The 25,590-nt window shown below is 43.4% G+C and overlaps 1 protein-coding gene across 3 annotated transcripts in view; it reads right to left on the bottom strand.

Annotated features, from left to right (window-relative positions):
- The window catches only part of PARPBP (PARP1 binding protein), a 226,949-nt gene that overhangs the window by 51,376 nt on the left and 149,983 nt on the right, over positions 1-25,590 (bottom strand). For all 3 annotated transcript variants that reach the window (XM_085653228.1, XM_085653230.1, XM_085653229.1), the window contains exons 7-8: positions 22,562-22,745; positions 18,747-18,928 (exon numbers count right to left, since the gene is read on the bottom strand). In XM_085653228.1, the coding sequence (XP_085509354.1) occupies positions 18,747-18,928; positions 22,562-22,745 (366 nt within the window). The remainder of the gene's footprint in view (positions 1-18,746; positions 18,929-22,561; positions 22,746-25,590) is intronic.

The raw sequence follows: 25,590 nt of genomic DNA, 5'->3' as shown, positions 1-25,590 counted from the left end.
TGTCCTGACAGTGAAATAACCTCCATTTCGTTTTTCACTGTTGAAAGGCCATCTTGCCCGTAGGATAGAATGGGAAGGCTGTGTAATATGTTTGTCAGCCTATCTTCCCAAAGGCTTAAGATGGAGAGGTGAAGTTTAGTGTGCCTGAACTCACAATGTAATAACACATCTTTTTATGAAGGTGGTTTGTGCATTGTGTGTTTAGAAGACACTATTTTAGAAGTGGCTGGGTTTTTGTGCTCAAAACATTTCTGTGCGTCTCTGCCTGGTTGTGGATTGACTGTCTGGATTTGAAAGCAATAGGATCTGGGGAATGTCTTGACCCAGAAGGGGGGAGGTGAGACAGCAACAGGCTGACCTGCATCTGGAGTGTAGGGGGGCGGAGTAGGCCTGGGTTGCTGCCATAATACAATTGTCCCATCTCCTGCTGAGTGATTGAGAATCTCCACTAATCAAAAGAAGGTGTCACTGTCAGGGAGGCACCCAGAACTGGTTTGAACACGGGTCAGTGCCCCCCTGAACACAAAGACTTCAAAGCCATTGAGAAGTATAACTATGAGAGCTGAAGCCCCTGAACTTTGGAATGATGGCTTGATCAATAGTGAACAAGACTGAAGCTACTTCAAGGTCAAGAGGAACCTTTGCCAAGGAAGAAACAACTGAAGAGACTGAAGGAAAGGACTGACCCTTGCTGTGTGTTCTGGGGCTGGCCGGCAGTTTGCTGTTTTAACCAAGGAAAGGATGAAGGGACTTTGCTGTGTCCTGTGTCCCCCTGCTTGAAAGAACTATGCAGTGCTGTGTCCTGAAGTAACTTATCCCCAAGGGCACGAGGTTAGCTGGCTCCCTGTTGCGGAAACTCAGGAACACAAAAGTTTCCAGGAGAGTCTCAGCAACGCTGTGTGCGTGTGCTTCGTGCAGCCAGAGACCCTCATAAGAAGTACCCTGTGATCGTGGGCACCTGGAATCCAAGTGAGTCTCAACGACGCTGTGTGCGTGTGCTTTGTGCAGAGTGAGACCTTCGCGAGGATTGCCTTGTTATCGTGCACCCGGAATCCAAGTGAGTCTCAGCGACGCCGTGTGCTTCGTGCAGCCTGACACCTTCGTCAAGAGCGCCCTGCGATCGTGCACCCGAAGTCAAGGAGGGTCTCAGCGACGCTGTGTGCGTGTGCCCTGTGGCAGCCTGAGATCTTTAGTGTCAGCGGCCCGGACCGGCAGCCCTGGAGGAGCAGAGTCACCCGCCCTGGCCCGCCATTGTCAAAGAGGGACCGCGAGCCAACCTAGTCGAGGGAGGGCTAGAGTCCCACTGACCGGATTTCACGAAGGTTGCATTGGAAGCACAAGTCATCGGAAGAGAAGAGGAGAGCGAGGTCGTGCCCCCCAGGTAGCCTGTAGACGCCTGGGAGGGGGGAGCCGGGGGGGGCTCAGAGGAGACGCTCTCCGCCTCTCTTCTTCCTGCAGTGTGAGCCTCTGCTTCGGCTCGTATTGTGGCCCGTACTTGCCAGAGGTGTGGCAGTACCGAGGCCAGAGTGCGGAGCTGTGCTCTATTCACATCATACCTGTGTGGGGGGCAACTGTTGACAGAGGCTGACAGAGTAGTACGAGTGGCGGAGAGACTGCCTGAAGCACCGTGAATGGTGCGGAGGCGTATTACGCATTCCATTGTTTCTGCATAACGAACTACCGGATTAGCTTACTACGCATTGCATTGTTTCTGCATAACCAACTACCTGATTTACGTAAAACGCATTGCATTGTGTCTGCATAACGAACTACCTGATTAACGTATTCCGCATTGCATTATTTTTACATTGCAAAGTGCCTGATTCTAGCGTTACGCATTTCATTATTCTTACATTGCAAAGTGCCTGATTCCAGCATTACGAACTGCATAGCATCGTATGAGGACTGCGGTGGGACATTTAGAAGTGCTCATTAATATCACCAGAATAGACAAGGGCTGGCTGGCCTAATAACCGGCCAGGTGGAATATTACAAATACGCATATGTTGGATTTATATTGAATGGTCTTATCGTACATCTTTTTATATAAATTTATACTCGTTTTTATGAAACTCGTGTGGAGTGTATTTATGGTGTCATCATTGGGTTGCTGTGAGCGTGGTTGCAAATACTTTACACATTTGCCTTGAAGAGAAGCCTGGCTGCCCGTGCCAAGCTACCAAGGAGGTGAGCGGGGGCTATCTCAGAAGGTGTCCTTCCTTTAACTGACGTGGAAACGCGGGTCCCTGTTTGGCCAAAGGCACCTACCTCAGCCAACCAGGGATCCCAGGTCTAACAGCCGGAGTCTCAAGAACTCACCACATTCATCACACCATGCAGTGCCTACAAGTAGAGTGGATTACCTTTTAGTTTAGCAACAGCTGCCAGTGTTTTTCAGAAACTGACGGACACTATTTTAATGAACATAACAGGAGCACAAGCCTTTCAGGATGATGCACCGATTTTTGCCAGCAGCATACAAGAGCATAGCATAATACTAGAAGGAACTAACTGTTTTTAAGCAAAACAGTTTTACTTTACAATGTGACAAGTGTCAATATTTGGCACAAGAAATTGTGGTCTTAACTGATTCCCTCGACAGAGGAAAAAGGGGTGAGGGGGGTGCTGGGAGCTGGATTAGAAGATCCAGAGCCTGTGCTCCTAAGAATAGATCACAATCTCATAAAATGGGCTTCTGTTCCTGTGAGAAGAGAAAGAATCTGATTAGGTTGTGTGTGACCAGAGTGAGGTCATTGAGACAGTCAACAAGACTATTTCATGTTGCCCTCACAAATCCCCAAGGGGACAACGTGCTTAATCATAGGGCAGAGCTCCTCGTCGGACCAGCGCTGCAATGCCCTACGGGTCCCGCGAAGGGTCACTTTAGCGGAGATCTTCTTTAGAAATTGCTGTATGATGAATGCAAGCGAGGTGGTAGGTGTAGTGGAGTAGTGAGTGCGTGGCTGTGTATTAAAACTGATTGGAGAGGTCACAAGCAATCCTTTAATAAGTGTACCGCCCTGTCAGGAATAAAAACCTATTACAGGCAAATGCTGCCATAAAGGTTGGAAAGGAACCCTGGTAGTCTATGTACAACAACTTTTTTTTTTCTGGGGGCAATCAGTACGCTTTGCCATCCGTCCTGTGCCTGCCTGCAGTACCACAGGAATTAAGTTGCACCTCCGTGAGGAGACCCCACAGAGCCTAAGAGCAGTTAATGCTGTAAGTGCTCCGGGTCAGGCAGATGGTTCTAAGTTTGGCTGGACTAGACATGGCATTGAGCTGTTCTACTTCCATAGGGGCACATTAAAGAAAGGACTGTTTTCGGTCCATATGAATTACCAGTGGCTGTTACTACTGTTCACTCTGAGGTTGCTGCACCACCTGCCCAGGGCCCTGCCAATGAACACTTCTGAATATCTGCAGAGCGTTAATTGCCTACACGGGGCGGGGTGCTCCAATTCGAGATCACTTTACATATTATGCTCCCTCCCTCTTCAGAGTATGTTCAAACGTGGAATTGACTAGCTTGCGACCTGACCCAGAAGTAATAGGATTATGGGCTTGTGTGCATAAAAACACCAACAATGGGCAAAGAACATTGGAGTGAATTTATTGACGGTCTGGGTAAGTAGCGGACAGGTGGTCGCCTTAATTTGGACAGTCTTAAATACGGTGGTAGTAAACGGACTGTGAGTGCAGGTGAAAGAATACAGGCACTGGGGCTCCTCGAGAAACAGATAGTGACTGGATGGGGCAACAGACTCTTAAGGATCGAATTACCGAGATACACAACAGAAGGGATGGCAATAGAGTAAAACACTTTAGGTGGTTTATGGAATAACAGTGTATAAAGCGCGCTTCGCTAAAAATCAACAGTTTTTCCGTTGTATAGCGAGAATGTTGGTGTGTGCTATCAATACCTTTCAAATCAAAAACGAATTTACATTGTTTTTTAATCTTTCAAACCTGCAAGTCTTATGATAATGACATGCTGGTTGAACGGAAACGGTCAGTCAAAAGGCATGTCCTCTCGAGAACATGTAGTAACAAAGTGGCATTTTTTAAAATTCAACGCAAGGATTTGACATTGGACAGGAATTTGGTTTCTGAGGGCATTGTGAGGATCTAGCATTTGTTGGCTGTGGGCAGACGAAGAGGCTCCATTATATAACAAACACATCACATTTAACACACCCACGTGACGAACAAAATAAGCAGTGACAAGCGGCTGGGCGAATCACTTCAACGTTACGTTGAAGCCAAGACTTGCAAAGTCTGCAGCGGTTGGGATAATGCCACACCCTCACCACTTTTCAGAAGCTATGCTCAGTGTACATGCTGAAGCGATACTGTTGGGAATTTATTGCGGTTTCTGCGCTTACCTCTGAAAAAAGAACCACAGATAATAACAAGCAGTGGCAAACGATGGCGAAAAAGAAACAAAGAAAAAAATAGTTCATAAATAACCTACAGTGTAAAAAAACTGTAATGGGCCGGTGCTCCGGTTTAAAAATGGAAGGGGTGTATTGGGAGCACCGGCCAATAAGGAGCAGCGATGGAGTTGTCAACCAATGGCAAACAGCAGCTGTAATTTCACCCCTGTGGAGTGATTACAGCAGGTCTTGCAGACAGTGCATGCGTGCAGATGCTCAACCATAAAAAAAAAAAAGCACACCATCACATTTGTTTCACGCTCTCTTAAACCACTCAAATCTACTTACAGCACTATTGAGCTTGAAGCACTTGCATCCTGGTGGACTGTAGAGAAATGAAAAACTTTCCTGTGGTGTACATACTTTGACCTCTACAACAATCACAAACCACTGTTACATCTACTTAATGGCAACAGCTGGTAAACCTTCTGCTAGACTGGTAAGATGCTTTCATGGTTGGACGAGTTTTGCTTCTCAGTCAAATACATACCTGTTGGCAAGAAATTCAGAGCCAGTTGAGGACTGATCTGATATCATTGCTGATAAAGAAGAATGTTTTGTGGCTTCCATGAGTGAGATTGTTGAAGACAAAGGTATTGTTAATTCTCACCAGTGGCTTGAAGCAACCGAAAAGTTTGCCATCATCCAGTCAGTTTATAAATATATGAAATGGAGCTAGCCCAAAGATAGAAATGCGGAAGCTGCATTATGGCCTTTCATTCAAGTAGTCAAGGAGTGGTCAGTCCAAAAGGGTATTTTATTACGACTTGATGTATGTGTGCCCTCTGTCGCTATCAGAGATGCACTGATCAAGGAAGCTCAGTCTGCAATTCTACTAGCAAAGTACAAAAACAGTTTTATTGTGGCCATCCATAGACACCCAAGTTTGCATATATATTGACAATTTTAACACCTGTCTGCTGTACAAATACCTAGTAACTTGGCCCCTTGTTGTAGCCGTTCTGTCCCAATTTGTAGATAAATTTTTTTTTAAAAAAGTACACCATCACATTTGCTTCACACTCTCAAGTAACCCAAATTTACTTACAGTACTATTGAGCGTGAAGCACTTGCATGGTGATGGGCTGTAGAGAAATGTAAAACTTTCCTATGGTGTACACACTTTGATCTCTACACCGATCACAAATCAAAAATATATATATATATATATATATATATATATATATATATATATATATATATATATATATATATATATATATATATATATATATATATATATATATATATATATATATATATATATATTCACTGAAAAAACCATAGGTTTCAGGGGTGTTATAGTTAGCTGGACTTTTCACTTGTACAAAACCATTGAAATTCCCCCGTTATAGTTAGTTCAGCTAACTATAACTCGGGCGCCCGCAATGCACTGCTGATGACGTCACATATTACATCACTCATGACATGGTCAGTGACATCACTCATGACATCACTGATGACATCTCAAATGACATCACTGATGACATCACTGATATCATCCAGTGAATGTGTGTTTTTCTGAAAATTAAATATGTTTTATATATGTATATCTCAAGGTCGATGGAAGAATAAATGGGTATATAAGTGTCTAAATGGATGATTTGTTTTTGAAAAATTGATTGTGTAACTGACTGATTAAGTGTATCATAGTGAATACATGGCTTAGTGAGTAATGTTTAAATATGTAAATATCTGTATCAGTCTCTCACTTTGTGTATAAGTGGCTGCATGGGTTGGTGAGTAGCTACATGGGTGTCTATATAGGTTATTAGTTGGTTTTTTGAGTATCAGTCTGAGTGTCTGCATGGTTCGGTGGGGGGTATTACGAAGTGCATAGGTGCATGAATGAGTGACTCACTGTTTGTATGTGTTGAACACAGCATGTGTGCAGGACTGTATGGGTGGATGAGTGTGTGTATGGGTGTGTTAGTGAGTGAATGACTGTCTCAATAGTGTCTTTATGAGTAACTACATATGTTTTAAACTAGTATATGTGACTATTGGTGTATATATGTGAGTATATGTGAGAGTGAGAGATTGAAAGAGTTCCTGTATGAATAAGTATGTGTTTCTATAAGTGATTGTTTAAAAGACTAAGTATGTGTAAGTTTCCGTAGAAGTAAGTATGGTGGTGTGTGTATAACTGTATATGCAAGTAAATGTATGTTTGATTCTTTATTAGCATGAGTGACTATGTGTGTGAGTAACTCTATGGATGAGTGGCATTGTGTAACAGGATGTATAGGTGTATGAGTACATATGATGAGTGAGTACATGTATGAGTGACTGTATAGGACTGTTGGTGAATGAGTGGATGTGTATGTGGATCTTAGAATTACTGAAGAGGTTGTTGTAACTGGTATTGGTATGTCCATTGTTTTGAAAATGTTAGTCTCTATTTTTGAATGTGTGTATCAAAGGTTATATTAGGGTGAGAGGAGGTCTGCCACTCTATCACAAGGATGATGTCATCAGTGATGTCATCAGTGATGTCATTTGAGATGTCATCAGTGATGTCATGAGTGATGTCACTGACCGTGTCATGAGTGATGTAATATGTGACGTCATCAGCAGTGCATTGCGGGCGCCCGAGTTATAGTTAGCTGAACTAACTATAACGGGGGAATTTCAATGGTTTTGTACAAGTGAAAAGTCCAGCTAACTATAACACCCCTGAAACCTATGGTTTTTTCAGTGAATTTCTGAGGTTTTTTAAATGCTAATTCCTAACTATAACGTGCCTGAAACCTATGGTTTTTTCTGTGAATTTCAAAGGTTTTTTAAATGCTAATTTCTAACTATGCCTACAGAGATAGGACATGTGAAGAAAGAAGAAAAAATGCACAGAAAGAAACAAAAGAAGTGCAGAAAGAAGCAACAGAAGTCCTCAAATACGAAGATAAGTGCAGGAAGAAGGATAACGTGCAGAAAGAACAAAAAGAAGAGCAGAAAGAAGCCTTGTTGCAAAATCATCCTGTACCCTCAACTTTTTCAGACGGATACTGGTGGTAACTGAGCCTGACTAACCAGTCCTAGAGCCAGTGCTATGTTAAAAGACACTTAGAATACAGTGAAAACACCTACATACACTAGGGAACATTATGCGTTGGGGTCCCCCTGTGATTAGCATGACCTCCTCTGTAAGCCCCTAGTATATAAGAGGGCATGGGGATTAAAACTACCTCTTAAAACAGGCCACAGGGCGTTTTTGCACACGTTAACTCAGGCCCCGTCCCCTTCCTTCACCACTGTGTAAACACGCCCTGTGTCCATTTTTAGTTGGGAGATTAAGTTCATTTGAATCCTGAGGGTCCCTGGGGTCCAACTAGCCCACTAGGTACCTCCAGTAAGTGCCACAGAGCTGCGTTGCAGAGAGGTGTAAAAAGTGGCACGGCCTGGACCACCTCTCTGCAATGCAGCTCAGTGGCGCTTACTGGAAGCACTTGGTGGGCTAGTTAGCCCCCAGGGGCCCTCAGTATTGAAGGGAAATTATATCCCCAATTTAAAACGTGCCATAGTGCGTGTTTGCACGTCACCTCAGGCCCCGTCCCCTCCCTTCACCACTGTGTAAACGCGCCCTGTGGCTGTTCTAAGTTGAGAGATTAAGTCCCCTTGAATCCTAAGGGTCCCTAGGGTCAAACTAGACCACTAGGTACCTCCAGTAAGCGCCACAGAGCTGCGTTGCAGAGAGGTGTAAAAAGGGGCTTGGCCTCAGAACACCTGGCTGCAGCGCAGCTCCCTGGCGCATACTGGAGATACCTGTTGGGGGCGCGTTTGCAGAGTGCTGCACGGAGGGGGCATGGCCTCCGGCACGATGCCAGTCTTTTATTTATTTTAGTTTTTTAAGAAGGGGGGCTGTTTGGTTCCCCTTCTTATTCTAATTTATTGGCCCTGATGACCCCATCCCCCAGGGCCAGTCTCCTGATTATATTTTTTTGACCCCAATCCCCAGGGCCGGCCACTGTTTTTTCTTATTTTTTAAAAATATATATTTATAGACACACCTAGGACATGCTGGGCAAACCGTACGTACCTATCACCATGACGATTTGCGTGATATTCATTAAAAGGCGACTATGCATGCAATGAATCCACGTGGAATGTATTTACACCACTAGTGAAGCTCTGACATGTCTGATGCCCTACCGTGCCTAATCCCGGTAGACACCCTTGTCGTTTATTTATACAAACTTGGGTAGCTATTGACGGGCACATTTAATACACATGCACACCAAGCCATTCAAAGGGGATTCGACAAAAATTCGACCAAAACTATGCAAGAAACCCCCCTCACGGTTAATAAAACACACATCCACTGCCGGATGTGTAATACTTTTTATTTTACTCTCTGGAAAGGGGACGAACATCACTTGAGAGTCACAGCGCGCTCCTGACAGAGCCCAATGCTGTGTTACACCCACCATTGCCTGCCGTGTGCCACACACCTCTGTGTTGTATTCCACTAGCTAGTGCATATGCTATGACACTCTCTAGCCCATGTGCACTGTAACACCACCCCGTGAATATGTCATGCCACACTTGTCTTCGCACGGGTTATATTGCCCCATCTAACGTGCCTTTCTCGATGCCTATGTTATAACGCACAGTGCTATGCCATACATATTACAATCTGGGATCCATATCTTTGTAACAGTGCATATGCAACCTTACACTCCCCAGCACATATTTTATATTACAACTTTAGAGACTAGTTAGGTTACACAACACTGCCCTGTGCATATTACACTCCAAGGCGCATATCGCATAGCACGCGCTAGTGCCTGTGCTATCTCGCGCTCTCCAATGAATCTGTCATTGCGCACAATGTATTGCATATTATATTTCACGCCCGGTTCATCTTATATCACACTTTTTGGTGCATAGTTTATACCATACACTATATCTAGTTTTCATTTTCAATCGTGCTCTCAGGACTATGTTCTATATAACACTGTGTTCACCTACCCTTTTCACGGGCATTACATTTTGCGATAGGGGGTGGAGGGTCAGGGGGTGTTTCTGCCAAGTGAGCCCGGAGTCACAGTCACAAACGTCCTCTTCTTCCTGAATAAAAGTGAGATTATGCTGCATACTTGTTCATATTTTAAGTAGTTCGCACAGACACAATGTTTTAAAAACAATAAAGTTCCTAATACCCGCCTTCTCTGAACAGTTAGCTTGCTGCCCCATCCCCTTCCTCCCTATCCTCTGTTGTGTGAATCCATGGACTAGCCTCCTCCCTCCTGCCATGCATGGTCTGATGTGCTGCCACTGCCCTCAGTATGATGTACCAGTCCACTCCTCCTGCCCTCCATTGCCCAATTCTATGCCCCATCATTGACCTCCTGCTTAAACTCTGTGCTTAGCTTGCTGCCCCTATTCTCCTTCCCCCTGCCCTCCGATGTCTTTGTGCATGCCCCTGCTCCATCCTTTTTGCCCACCATGTCCCATGGACCTGCCACTCCTATCTACTCTGAGTGTTCTGTTGAGCTGCCACTCCCCTCCCACCTGCCTAGCATTGTCAGATGATTGTAACCTGTCCCTGTCACCTCCACCCAGCCTGTCCACATGCCATGCCCCTATCCTCTTCCTCCTGTCCTACATGGTCCATTGTACTGCCACACCCTTCTGCCCTCCCTGGTCTGTTGTGCTGCAGCTGCTCCTCCTGCCTGCCCCGTGTGGTCTGTTGTGAGGTCCCTTCCCCTGAACTTTCTTGTCTGTGCACAGGTCCTGACCCTCCCTTCTATCCTCCATCGTCCTTTGTGCATGCCCCTCCACCCTCCTTCTTGCCCATCATAGCCATTGTGCTGCCACTAACCCTCCCACTTGCCATGCATGGTCTTCTGTGCTGCCATGGCCCCTCCCACCTTCCCTGTGTGGTCAGTTAGCTGCCCCTGACCCCCTCCCACCTTCCCTCCATGGTCTGTGTGTATGCCATCACAGTCTCACTGTTGCTCTTCATGGTGTGTCTTGCTTCTAGTGCCCATCCTGCCTGACCTCCATGGCTATCTTGCTGCTCCTGCCCTGCCCCCTTGCCCCCAGCCCTACTCCCTCCCTCCTGGCTTGTCTGTTCCATTGTAATGCCCCTGATCCGTCCCTCCTGCCCTTTATGGTCTGTTATGCTGCAGCTTTCTCTCCTGTCTGTCCATTATGGTCAGCTAGCTACCATTGCCTCTTGCCCCTCTGTTCTCTGTTGTCCATGTGCATGGTCCTGTCCCCTCCCTCTTGCTTTCTATGGATTGTTGTGCTGCACTCCCGTGTGGTGTATTGTGCTGCTGCAAACCCTGATGCCTGCCCTGCAGGGTCAGTTTGGTGCACCTCTCCATGTCCCTCCTGTCCTCTGTTATCCAAGTCCATGTCCCTATCCCATTTCCTTCCATGATCCAATGTACCATACTTGCGAACATTTTGAACTTGGTAAGAGGGAGATTTTGAAAAAAAACTGGGGTATTGATTTTCCCCTTTGAGTTACATTGAAAAAGAGGATATTGTAGACAGGAGACAGATCAAATAAAGCCCATTTGAGCTTAAAAACATTGGACGTTTCCTGGCTGAATCGGGTCTGTTGGCATGTATGGTTGTACTACCATTGCCTCTTCCTTCTGCCCACAATGGTCTATTACATTGCCACAGGCTTGAAGGAGGGTAGATTTTGTATCACAGGGGGCCCCTGGCCCGTTCTGTCCACACCTGAAGTATGAGACCCTTGTCCTTGCCCTGCCAGCTGCATTTGTAGGCCGTATTAAATTGACCAGAGGGTCCTGTGTTGCTATATAATTATCCTGAGACATCCTTACCACTCAGCCAGTATAAAACCCCTGTGTAGGCCCTTCTGTTCAATATGTAGGCCTCTTTGTTAAATTGACCATAGCTCTGCAATTTTAGTGTATAGCAGTCTGAAGGCAGGTCTGCGAGGCCTTCTGCTCCAAACCAGTAGCCCCCACCCTACCCGAGTGCTCCGTGCTCGGTATCAAAGTTCAACATCCCCCTGAAGCTGTCGACATACAGTAGGCTGCATCCTGGACTGGTACTTGCTTCCTGGGCAGGTTTCCCGCTTTTAAGGAAGTGGCAACCGCAGAGCGTCAAGTTAGGAGAACTGAGGAGATTTTATACATGAATATATTGAATTCCCGTACAATACCCATTATTTTCTGCTTGCTCTATGGAACTTACGATAAGCGATTGGCCTGAGAGACTGACCTTTACACCCAGTCCATTGTCAGCATTAAGTGGGTAAATGACGAAATGTCTGGTAAAATCTGCAGACGAAGCTTTTGGGTAGCATACGTAGGTAGATGTAGCGTGCAAAGGAGCCCACAAAATGATATAAAAAGGGAGCACCCACAGATATCGACGGACTACCTCGCCGTCTGTATGTAGGTTAACAGGCAGTGCAGGTTTTCCCCAAGAGCTGGGAGCTCTTGTTTTCCTTTGCTTAAAATGTCTTGCTCTGCTTTGCTTGAAGTATCTTATTCTATTTTACCTATATGAAATGTCATGTTATGTTTAACCATTGTTCTCTTTACTTTTGCATTTAAAAGATTTTGTATTGTAATTGCAGGAATGCTTGCTCTAAGAGTAAACGTGAGTGTTCCTAGGTAACATTTTCCTTGGTGTAACTTGTTTCTCATGATGCATTTATAGATGTGTTTTCTCTCTCTCTCTGTCAGTACATTAATTGAGATACAGAGAATATCATGACAGCTGTATGATTATCTGGATTCTGTATTTTGTACTTTATGTCTCTATTCTGCGGTTTCTTTGAAGTTGCATCTTCTCATTAAACTGCCATTGTATTCTGCCTCCAATTCCATGTCTCATATGTCTGTTTTCTTCATTTTTGGAGCAAGCGTTCCTAGGCACCCCGGCTCAAATTAAGGTGCCCCTTTTGTCCCTGACTCACTCTCCTGCTCAGTTCTGTGGTGGCTCCCGGGGATCTGGGGACCGCCCCTAGCTTCCTTGACCCGTAATAGATCTTGCCTCCAACAGCCTCTCTTGCAAGTCCTGTATTGTTGGTTTGTTGCCCCTGCCCCCCTTTCCACTGCCCTCCATAGTCTGTTGTGCTTCCACGGCCCTTCCTGCCTGCTCAGTGTGGTTAAATTGTTGCCTTTGCACCCTCCTACCTGCCTTCAATTTTCAGAGTCCGTGCCCCTGGCCTCTGCCTCTCAACAGTATCCTAATGAACAACTAGATTGCTAACATTCTATATTTATTACAAAAGTGTGGAACGCCTGACATCATCTTGATGTAATCAAAACTGTAATACCTAGAGCATTTCCTTTAGAAATTACATATATGAGAGGGTCTTATTGGCATCAAAATTATGGTTAGTGCTCTAAAAGGCTAAAATAAGGACATATTTTCTGAGTTTTCAAATAGCGACAAAGCACTTTTAAATTATTTGTTATCTTTATGTTTTTTTATCCAGTTGACCACTTGATTAAATGTTGCACTTAGGGGAGATGATGTGGTGTTACTTCCAGAACTGCAGACTTTGCAACTGGGGAACCAGGTTGAAGTTTCTGCTTCAGCTCGACATTCTGTGATTCTGGTCAAATCACTTAGTCTCCCCATGTCTACAACCAAAATGAATGTGTTCTTGTGTGATGTAACCAATGCTCATGTAAAGCACTCCAATACCTGACAAGTCTGCACTATATAACACTGCAAAAACACAAAATAATAAGTGTTTTGCACACTTCTGTCATTGGGCTATATTTGGGCTACATCTGGGTGATTTTGGGCTACATTTGGGCTCTTTTGTCTCCGGTGGCCATCTTGGGAGATTTATTTGTTATGAAGTTTCCTAATTTCCTCATGTACTGCAGTCTCCTCAGTAGGAAATGCTTTCAGTTTTTTACTTTGATTCCATCATGAAGGTATTCAGATATGTCACACATTTGCCATAAATTCTGAATGTTAGCACTCTAGTTGCTCATTAGATCATTGTAGTAAAACTACTGCACCATGGAAGTCTGCTCCTGGTATTAAAAGTGCATGTTTCAGTCTGCATGTCAGAATTTTTTTAATGAAATAGAAGAGGATTTGAGAAGTCACTCAAAATGTGCCCTCATTTTCTTTCTGCAGCATTAATCATAATTTCTATGGCAAAATGAACCTCCTCATTGTGTTCCTTTTTAAATTAAATGTTTTAAGTGTTACCAGTTTATTCCAATCAAGATGGCTTCAGGTGTGCCATACTTTTGTCATAATGAAGACAGTAAGCGCTCTAGTTGTTTTTAAGAACATTCTGGGACATTCTGTCATTGGGCTATACTTGGGCTACATCTGGGTGATATTTGGGCTACATTTGGGCTCTTTTGTCTCTGGTGGCCATCTTGGGAGACTTATTTGTTATGAAGTTTCCTAATTTCCTCATTTACTGCAGTCTCCTCAGTAGGAAATACTTTCAGTTTTTTACTTTGATTCCATCAAGAAGGCATTCAGATGTGTCACACATTTGCCATAAATTCAGAATGTTAGCACTCTTTTTGCTCATTAGATCACTGTAGTAAAGCTACTGCTCACCAGGGAAAACTGCTGCTGGTATTGAAAGTGCATGTTTCAGTCTGCATGTCAGAATTTTTTAATGAAATAGAAGAGGATTTGAGAAGTCACTCAAAATGTGCCCTAATTTTTCTTTCTGCAGCACTAATCATACTTTTTATTGAAAAATGAACCCCCTCATTTTGTTCCTTTTTAAATTAAATGTTTTAAGAGTTACCACTTTAATCCAAGCAAGATGGCTTCAGGTGTGCCATACGTTTATCATAAGTAGGACTGTTAGCGCTCTAGTAGTTCTTTGGAACACTCTGGGAAGCTGCAGTAGAACACAAAGGAATCAACTGACAGTCTCTGCCCTTGTTGGATGTACATGTTTTACTGAGAATGTCAGACTTCATTCTCACATGACTGAGAAAGATAATGTGAATTTACAGAAAATAAGCTCTCAGTTTAGCCTATAGATCACCTTCCAAACCTCTGTGGTAAAAGCATGAGAAAATATTTTTCTCTCAATCATGATATCCCAGCAGAAGGCTTTTTCACATGGTGAAATCACCTTAGAACATACCACAATTCCTAAAATGAGTATGGTACCATCAACAAATGATTTATAATGTAACTAAAGTCTTAAAACCTTCTATTAACTGCAATGCTTTTTAATGAGGTGCTATCATGTATATTGGTCCCAAGATGGCTGCCAACACTTCTTGGATGAAGTGCTGACATCCAATCAGATCTCAGGATGAGATGTGTGGTTAGGCTCCGCCCACATATATATATGCTTTTAAATGCTATTTTCTCAGGATCTACTGAACAGATTTACACCAAACCTACAAAAGGCACTTCCTTGACCTGAGGACTACCTCTCTGCCAAATTTCAAGTAATTCTGTTCAGCCGTTCGGGCTGTAGCTGTGTCTAAAGGTCCTATGGAAAAATGCATGGGAAAAACGCGTTTTGGGACCCCCCTTTTATCTCAGCCCCCGCTTGACGAATCCCCCCGAGACTTTCAGGGTAGGAGCGGAGCATAGCGCCCCACCTATTTTGAAAAATTTGCGAGGATTCGTCAACCGGCGCCAAAGTTATTCAAAATAGAATGTTGCGGATTTCCTATGGAAACGTGGTCCTAACTATAACTACCTACTGGCGACCGCCAGTAGGTAATATATATATATATATATATATATATATATATATATATATATATATATATATATATATATATATCGAACTAGAAAATGGTAAACACTAAAGGAATGAAGGGGGAGGATAGTGGTTCTGTAATTATAAACAGTATAAGAATATTTGCAAGACTGAAAAATAAATGTAACTATGTAAGGCTACGCAGAAGATATTGCAAAAAAAATTACATGATCACATTTTAAACATACAAAAAAAGAGCATACAATATTCACAGTGGTTTATAATCTCCGTTTAACCATTTCCTATATGTTAAGCTACACTTCATAAGGAAATACATAATGGGAGACCATGTTAATCTTTTTTTTATTAAATAACAACAATGGGGTAAGATAAGCTGTATCAAGTTTATGATTACTTGATTACAAACTCAAACCCACCAAACAAGCCACGTGGTACACCACGAAACTAAGAACCGCAACACCAAGTGGCTAGAAAGGAAATGGTGTACCAGCAAGGAGCCGTCACGCAAGCCACCTTCATTTTCCTGTATAACCATTAATATCAATCCATTATATATACAGTTGGTACAGCCTAAAGTATCGGACCTCGAAAATAAACAAACAATACAACACAAACATTTGAGACTCCTTCCCTTGGATACACATTGATATCAGTCCGCCATATAATCAAACATTGCCCCCCAGACAAGGATGCCAATATTTCGTTTTCTGGGCCCTTTCACAGAATAAAGACTAAATTCCATATTAAAGGTGTTATAAAACTTGGCCTGCCACATTTCAAAACATGGAGCCCCAAGCTGTAGCCACTATGATGCTATAGATATCCATGCCACTGCTGTGGCAAAAATCAAATAGCGGAATTTATACATTGGCATCCTGTTGGAAACCGGGCAACCGGGTTAGCAGTCACCAGGTTCCCAGCACAACGGTAGCTTGGCTCGAGCGGTAAGGAAGACAGGCACCGTGTTAAGCGTACGTCACACCCACACAATAACCATGCGTTCATCCATGCCAAAAACGACACTACACCGTAAAAATTATGAAAGAAAGTAGTTTGTCTTTATCTTATTTTCTCTTAGTTGCAGGTTTCAAAACATACATACAATACCATAAGACTTTTCCTGAAAATAGCAGGTCAAATAAATAATACCACAGTGGGGTTTCAATAAATAGGATCAGGTCATAAATAAGCAAGGAATAAATAGGGGTGCAATAAATACAGAGGGCAAATAAATACTGTCAGACAATAAATACAATGCAGGAATAAATACAGTCAGACAATAAATAAAACACCTTCAATAAATAATATAAGCAATCAATAACAATTGCAAATCAGATCACATTTATGAGGTAGTTTGGTTTTACTATGCCCAAGTACAGCTTGTGGTCACTGGGGTGACATGGGGGGTGTCCCACCTAGATTGGTCAAGGCTGGGCCTGAACTGAGGTAGAATAAGGGTAACCTAAGGATCTGGTTCTCCTAAAATACACAACCCCTCACAGAGGTCACTGCACCAGTCTCAGTTCACCCCTGGCACTCCCAGGCCGGTTCTAACACCCCTCTAGACCCTAGAATGGTCTTTTAGGGCTCCACGGGGCCTCAGACGCCCCCTCTACCACTTACTGCCCTTTTCACGATGATCGGCTCCGGTTCGATGTCGCTGGGCGGCTCCGGTTCGATGTCGCTGGGCGGCTCCGGTTCGATGTCGCTGGGCGGCTCCGGTTCGATGTCGCTGGGCGGCTCCGGTTCGATGTCGCTGGGCGGCCTCGACTCGATGTCGCTGGGCGGCCTCGGCTCGATGTCGCTGGGCTGCTCCGGCTCGATGTCGCCTTCCGGCGTCGCAGGGTCACGGTCTTCCCGCTTCCGGGTGTCTCCGGAGTGCGACCTCCACTCCCGACCTCCGGCGCGCTTCACCTCAGATTCCGGCGTCTCCGGAGTGCGATCTCCACTCCCGACCTCCGGCGCGCTTCACCTCGATCTCCGGCGACTCCGGAGTGCGATCTCCACTCCCGACCTCCGGCGTGCTTCACCTCGACCTCCGGTGACTCCTTACTCGACCTCCGGTGCCTCTCCACGACCTCCGTCGGCGCCCTCTCTCGACCTCTGATGGCTCCGGATACGACGTCTGCTTTCTGTCAGCGCCGCTTCTCCACCTCAGGCCTCAGGTCTCCAGGCTTCTCGACGTCAGGACTCCAGGAGGACACCGCTAAACAGGTCAGTAGCTTGCTGGTCTTCTTCTTTAAGGCCTCTTCACAATATTTAGGTCCTTAAGATGGTTTTTCTGGTCTTGGTCCCACACAGGGTTCTAGGCTGGGCTTGGTCAGTAGGGACTAGCATCAAGGGTGGGTTTCTGGACCCCACTCCAAGCACTGGTTTCCACCCCTGCTGCCTTACTCCGACCTCCTTCTGAACTGCTCATTTCTCCTCTCTAGTCAGATGCCAACTGCCACTCTGAGATGGCCTACCAACATTCTAAACTGCCTCTCACTGTCACAGGGTTCCAGAATGTTACGGAAGGTTCTAGAAATCTCCAGTGGGTTCTGATGTCACAGGTGACAATGGGTGGCCACCATTTTGTGTCTCAGGCCCTCAGACAGAAGTTCCAGGGGTAGGGAAAATGGCTCCCTGACCCTGCATCAACACTAAAAAGTCTGGTGGTTCCCAAAAAGGAAAAATTATAATAGGGTTATGAGGCAGAAGTGGGACAAAATAAATAATAATGAGGAGGGACCACCCAAAGGGCTGACAGGTCTAACACATCCCTTGACATAAGCTCCCCCCGATCCCTAACAACATCATGGAGGCTGATATTTTTATAGATATTCTGGTAACTTTGTTGTATGGGGAAATGGGATGTACCAATGTGTAATGGTTTGATACATGCTTGTGCTACGTGTGAAACTCCTTTGTTATGGGCGGTTATGCATGATTTACATTCCACACGACAGAAGAATTTACTTCATGAAGCCCTTGTCGACCACTACGGCAGTCGATTCTGGACATCCATGAAAAAGGACTCCAGCTGGTCGCGGGCTCCTTATTTCAGGAAATACATCTTCAAAGATGTTTACCTGCTGGCCTTCGCCTCTTCACTTCACAGCAGCTGCCACGCATGGCCTGAGAGATGAAGAGGGGACATGGCAGGCATTAGGAGATTGCGGGCATGCATAGCCGTTCTGTACACACATACATTGGATCAAGTGACGAGAGAGCACAATATGAAGGACAATATGGTATCAAAGTTAGGAGAGTGGAAGATCTGCAAGGATATGTTTGTGCTTGTGATTCTGGTGCAATTTCTACTAGGAGGTACTATATTGGGAATGGATGGGTAACTTCTATTAAGGTAATACTATTTATACCGGTTGTATAAGCTGTATATGGTATTTTATACCGGAGAAAGTCTACAGACAAGGTCCGGTGGGATTCAAATGTAGATCCAAGAAATACATACCAATTGAAAAAGAAAAGCTGATTCATTAATCTCAAACTTGCTGAAGCAGTAACTCAAACAATAACTCCGGTTCAGAATACATAGATGTCCCAAGTGGTAGCACAAGCTATTCAGTGTATTTTGAAAGTTACCACATTGTCTAAAAAGAAAAAATCTTTTTAGATAAAGATTTAAATTAAAACTATACCTAAAGAGAGTCAGCATAGAATCTTCTCCAAAGAAAGATGCATTTTCTTCATCCACACATAGGATATCGGCTTTATTTTGAATTGGAGGGTTGGCAGCTTCTTCATCCAAAAGAACCAACAAGGCCTTTATGGTATCCCGCCCGCAAGATGCTGTGCCATGGTTTATGGCATGTGTTTTTGGCTGAAAAATACAATATTGGTTACTTTAGGATGCACCATTACCAAAATGCTAGTAACACCACACCATAACCTTTTGGCTGGGTTTGCACTACAGAAACACCACATACCTATACATCACCATTCAGGGTATACAACAATGTTATGGGAAAGGGCAAAAACAAACCAAAAACTAATGGACGCACCAAACCCAGCAATGTAAAAGGTCTAAAAACAGTGACCCTAGCCACACATTCATACCCAGAAAGACACCTCTTCGAAACACTGCAGCAACAAATACTCACAGTCTGGAAAGAAATATATAAAATGCCAGTATCGAAAACAAGAGTACACAATGTCAATCTGTGCAAAGGTAGGGTGCTGGAAATGGCAGGTGTTCAAAAGCTGTGCCCTGGTTCTTTACTTTCAGGCTGTTCTCAATTAAAGACTCTGGTGTGTAGAGGTTGATGAGGATCAGACTAAAGTCAAATCAGTTCGGTTAAATCATCATAGTTGGGTCATTAACACGCCAGATTGTATTAACCGATGCTTGTTCACTGAATGATTTAGCAAGGCAATTTCCTGAACTCTGTGCAACCTGTGCAGTACCAAAATCAGTTAGATTGCAATGGCAAACCTGTGATCCATTTCCTTAAGGATTTTATTGAAATTACTATATATGTGTGTGTCAGAGAAGGATTTTGGACAGATGTTTTCTGAACTGCCCTTGCTGTTAAATTCCTAGCTGTAGCAATGAGGTTATTACACTGTATGAAGATAGTCACCTTACTGACAAGAGCTTACCTCTGAGCTATGGACACCGCCATGAATTTTGGAATAAAGAGAATGAGTCACCACGAACACAAATACATGGAATAAAAAACCTGACTTGTCCCCACTGAATAAAGATGTCCCATAAAGAGCACCAGAACCTACCAGACTTCACGGGGGTCCAAGAGCTCCAGATTATCCACAAGAATTTATGAGACCAGTGCTGATGTTGAAACAAATGCAGAGGCAACCATTGTCTGTGCACACTCCTGACAAAAGGCCTCAATTTTACCAATCCTATCCAGACAACACCCCACGGTTCAAAATCCCACTTGTGATTAGACCTCCCACACTCTCATCCAGTTAAGATGGGCAGAAGATTCTCTCTCTCTGACCCACCTCCCCATACAACTTAAAATACATAACCAATTCAAACATGCTGCTGAACACTATTTTCACATGCTCTACTCTGTCCACCTGAATTTCCAATCTCACTCTAAATCCTACACCCGAGAACTTCAAGTATTTCGTCCTACCCAAAAGTCACCTGCACCTTGCTACTCCCTACCTTGTACAGTACTGTTTATTTTCCCTTGCAAGGTGCATTTGTGTTATGAAGGTAACACAAATACAATGAATAAAGGTCTTGCAATGAAACAAGGTGCAATTATTCTGGAGCGTGGCTTTAAACCATGACAAACTAGTGAGAGAACACAAGGATCCTAAATAAAGGACTACAGTGGTTTGAACAAATAAGATTACACAGCGGAGATATATCCTTTCCCCCAAGTGAAACGAGACATCATTAAACAGGAATTCCACACTGGTCCAGCACTAGCCCTCACCTGCCCGGCAGTCCATCTGGTGTTTGACACTAGGTGTCCACTTTAATTCCTAGGTCATTACAGTTAAAGAAGCTACCTATAAATCTCCAATACCATTCTTTACCGAGATCCAACAAGGCATTACAATACAAGGAAAAATTATTCCTATGTCCAGCTCCTTTTCATTGTTTCACAATGAAAGGTCATTGTCCTCTCAGCAAGGGAGCGATGATGTGGAAACTCTGTCCTGCTGGCGTCAGACAACAAATATTCTTTAAAACTAGACTGCTTTAAAGTTTTACTCTTATCCATCCATTTGTACCACTGAGCTGGTCAGTCCTGAATAAGCACTAAGATACTATTCACATGGTGCACTATACAAGTGGCCTAAACTCAACTGTTCTGCTAGGGCAATTGCAAGCTACCTTGCGTTTAGAACAGGCAGTGTCTAGCTTTGAGATGAAAGTCGATCACTCCATAATCTTAATCTTTTATCCAGAGCTCACTCATGCAGGGTATTTTTTGATCTCATTAAGAAATGGATGATTGAATACACACTGCATCTTAATCTTGCCAGAACTAGGGACACACGTGCTGAACCTTGGGTTCCAGACACTTACCTATAACTCACTCCAAGGGTCTTGGACTCCAGTGTTTCCAACTATACCATACAGATGAGGTCATGCATTTCACCTATGGTCAAATATCTTATCAGGATTGCCACTCTAAAGAAAGTAGAACTGTGGATTGTATGTCATGGTGACCTAGTCAACAAGATCACTCTTTGCAACTTACCCTCCATTCAGATGGCTGCTTTAAAGAATTACAGGACTTCTGAAACTCTTCGATGACCCGAATCAAGAGTGCTGAAGATAAGACTGGCAACTGGGAAATGTAATAGCACTTACTGTGTCGTGGTGCTCAGCCACCTCAGTATCCATCCAAATCACATTGTGTGCCTCATAGTAAATATCAGGCCCTTCTGCCCAAAAACATTATCAACCATAGCCTCAATTAAGGTAACACAAAATGCTTCCTTCTGCTCCTGCATTGCTGACCGAGACATCTCTTCACCACTCGATACTGAATGGCCAAGCTCAGTCTGATGCTCAATCAACTCAAACAGGTTGCCCACTTTCCATCATCTACCACAACAAAAGTCACTAAGTCTCCCATCTTGATCTCACCCCCCAAACCAAGAATAGTTTGAATAGTAAGCATCCATGTCAACAGCAAGATGAAAAAACGAATATATAGACTGCCACATTCTCCTCAATCCCTGGAGTGACCAGAGTTCAAGTCCTGGGTCACTCGATCCATCAAGACATTCATTAGGTGTGCAACTGCTGCAGAATCTACTGAGACTTCTTTCCCACCAAAGTTTCCCACCTCTTGACAAAAGGCCTCAATTTTACCAATCCTATCCAGACAACCCCCCACAGCTCACCCCTGCCTCACTTCTTATGGGATACTTCCCATATACAAAAGAGCCCTACACAACAAGTATCATTGTGATAATAAAATTCTACATTCTTGCACCCTACTACATCTGACACCTTGAACACTTACTTGATATCTCCATCTACATACCCCCTTACTACACTAAATTTCAAAATCCCACTGCTTTCCCATACCCAAAAGCATTTCACCATGCCCAGATCGTGATCACATTCCCCTTCCAACACCTCAATAACTGGCCGTTCAATCCTGCCCACCCCGCCCTAAATGAGGTGAAATACTCTGAAACATCACCTCATGTAGAACAGCCAAGGCCACAATCCTCAAGTGCTTGAACAGCTCGCTGGCTCCAGACATCGTCCTGTGCTTTGCCAAGGACCATCAGCCTGGATAAACCTACCCTACTGCTGCAAGTGCATGAGCAATCCAATGACTTAACGGGCCCCCGACCTCAAATAACGCTCTACTGCCCACTCCTCATTCCCCTACTTGTTTCTGTGACTATCCACACTTACATGAATGTCAGCAGCTCGATTACAGCATTTCTGTACATTACAAACTATAAAACCTTAAAGATTGAATACAGAACAAGATAGAATCCTTACCCGCGCCGGGCTGATGCCGGTGGTGAGGCCATTGACTGCACTTTGCTGGACATTGATGATGTTTTGAATCCTCAATTCCAAATCATGCACGACCTCCATCGCGGCTGCGCAGTATCGGTCTCCGCTGCTGCGGCCTCTCATCAAACTCATTTTTATTGTTGATAAAATTCGGGCTACTGCATTTCTGGGAAAATAAAAACGTGGTGTCACTCTCAAATGGACCTTTGAACAATGTCTTACAAAGAGCCAACAGCCATTGATGACTCTGTAAGCACGCCCAGAAGCTTGAGTTGCAAAGCGCTTGACCCCCTCCCTCCAACCCCCCACCCCCCCCCCCGTCAGACTCTTTGAAAAGGTTCATACTTTCATTCTACTCACAAATTAAGAAAAACATGCATACATGTCGTCATTTATAAAATAATTAGGTGGAGTTCGTAAGGGTGAGCAAGACTTGTGAAAATAGCTCAGTAATTAAAGCCTTTCACAAGAAGCAGAAATGACGGAAATGTGGTTTCCTGAACAGAAGGCGAGATGACCCTCACAACAGGATGGAAATGAGCAGCAACTGCTGAAGTTAATAGAAAACAAGACATAATGTATCTTCCATATTGCAAATAAGATTTGATTTCTAGGAATAAACGAGTGGAAAAAGATTAAGGCAGTCAGGTCCAGGATGCGGATGACATTAAAAAAAAATGCTGAAATAGAAAACAGTCCCTCAATGCCTATTCCGAGAAAAGGAAAGTCGGTCAAAAATTATTTAACAGCAGTCAGCAAAGCGTGCTGGACGATTTCCTCAATTGGAAAATGAGTCAGAACAGTTCATGAAACTGGTAGCAAAGTGCAACGTAAAGTGACTGCAAGGGTGAAACATGAAGCACGCACTTAGAGTATTCTGGAAACAAATAAGACCAAGTGAACCGTGGCTTCTTGAACATTTTCCTAATTTTATCGTGGACATTTTAAAACATAAATTAGTCTATGGTATAAATAGCTCTATGTGTATAATGGGACCCGGAAGATAGACTCGTTATGCTGGAATGCAGCTAGAGATATGGAGCCCATGTGCACGAGCTGCTTTTTAGATAACAAGCATTTGCAATGCCAGCAGAGGTGTTCTTATGACGCTGCACAAGTCAATGACCTAGTCGCCCACTGCGGAGAAGGCTTTAAGTAGACTTATAACAATATGGTCATCATCCTCGCTTTCGTCCTAGTGTGCGTGCTGTGCTGGATGCATAAAGTAGTACTTTTCTCCAATGCACAAAAAGCAAATTAACAATTAAAAACTATTAAAATGCACTATATGCAGAACTATCAGTGTTAAAAAAAAAAAAAGTGCAGCATTCGACAGGAATGTTAATCATCGCTAACAACAACAACAACAAAAAAAGTGAACAAAAATCAATCAATTATTAAGCATTAGAGCCCCACGTTTCTTCTTTACATTACCTGGAGCTCCGTGAAAAACGTGACAACTCGTTCTTACACAGCCAGCCATAAACAAGCACTGGCAAAGCCAATCGATATGGTTTGGATTGACAGCCTATTGACTTTGCCAATGCTTTTGTTTTTAATCCACGTCTTCAATACAAGAACGATAATAAATGGCCACAGAAACATTCAGAGATTGTCCCCATGTGTGCATTCACAGGTCATATCCCCTTAAAAAAGGTTTGATGCTTGCAGTGTCTGGAGTGCTGCCTGGCCCACAGAATAAACTGAGAAAATATATATATATATATATATATATATTCAATGAAAAAACCATAGGTTTCACACATGTTATAGTTAGCTGGACATTTCACTCATAAAAAACCATTGAAATTCCCCCGTTATAGTTAGTTCAGCTAACTATAACTCGCGCGCCCGCAATGCACTACTGATGACGTCACATATTACATCACTCATGACATGGTCACTGACATCACTCATGACATCACTGATGACATCATCCTTGTGATAGAGTGGCAGACCTCCTCTTCCCCTAATATAACCATTGAAACACACATTCAAAAATAGAAACTAAAATGTTCAAAATAATGAACATATCAATATCAGTTACAACAACCTAATCAGTAATTCTAAGAACCACATACACATACAGTCATTCACCAACAGTCCTCTACAGTCACTCATACATGTACTCACTCATCATATGTATTCATACACCTATACATCCTGTTACACAACGCCACTCATCCATAGAGTTACACACACATAGTCACTCATGCTAATAAAGAATCAAACATCCATTTACTTGCATATACAGTTATACACACACACCACCACACTTACTTCTACAGAAACTTACATATACTTACTCTTTTAAACAATAACTTATAGAAACACATACTTATTCATACAGGAACTCTTCCAATCTCTCACTCTCACATATACTCACTTATATACACCAATAGTCACATATACTAGTTTAAAACATATGTAGTTACTCATAAAGACACTATAGAGACAGTCATTCACTCACTAACACACCCATGCACACACTCATCCACCCATACAGTCCTGCACACATGCTGTATTCAACACATACAAACAGTGAGTCACTCATTCATGCACCTATGCACTAAGTAATACCCCCCACCGAACCATACAGAAACTCACTCATACTGATAAAAAACCAACTAATAACCTATATAGACACTCATGTAGCTACTCACCAACCCATGCAGCCACTTATGCACAAAGTAAGAAACTGATACAGATATTTTCATATTTAAAGATTACTCAGTAAGCCATGTATTCACTATGATACACTTAATCAGTCAGTTACACAATTTTTTTTTTTTAAAAAGCATCCATTTAGACACTTATATACCCATTTATTCTTCCATTGACCTTGAGATATACATAAATATAAAACATATTTAATTTTCAGAAAAACACACAATGACTGGATGATGTCATGAGTGATGTCAGTGACCATGTCATGAGTGATGCAATATGTGACGTCATCAGTAGTGCATTGTGGGCGCGCGAGTTATAGTTAGCTGAACTAACTATAACGG

Source organism: Triturus cristatus, chromosome 4_1, assembly GCF_964204655.1.
Source record: "Triturus cristatus chromosome 4_1, aTriCri1.1, whole genome shotgun sequence".
NCBI classification, from domain to species: Eukaryota; Metazoa; Chordata; class Amphibia; order Caudata; family Salamandridae; genus Triturus; species Triturus cristatus.
The sequence above is the reverse complement of the archived record's forward strand: the minus strand, read 5'-3'. Positions and strand labels throughout refer to the sequence as shown.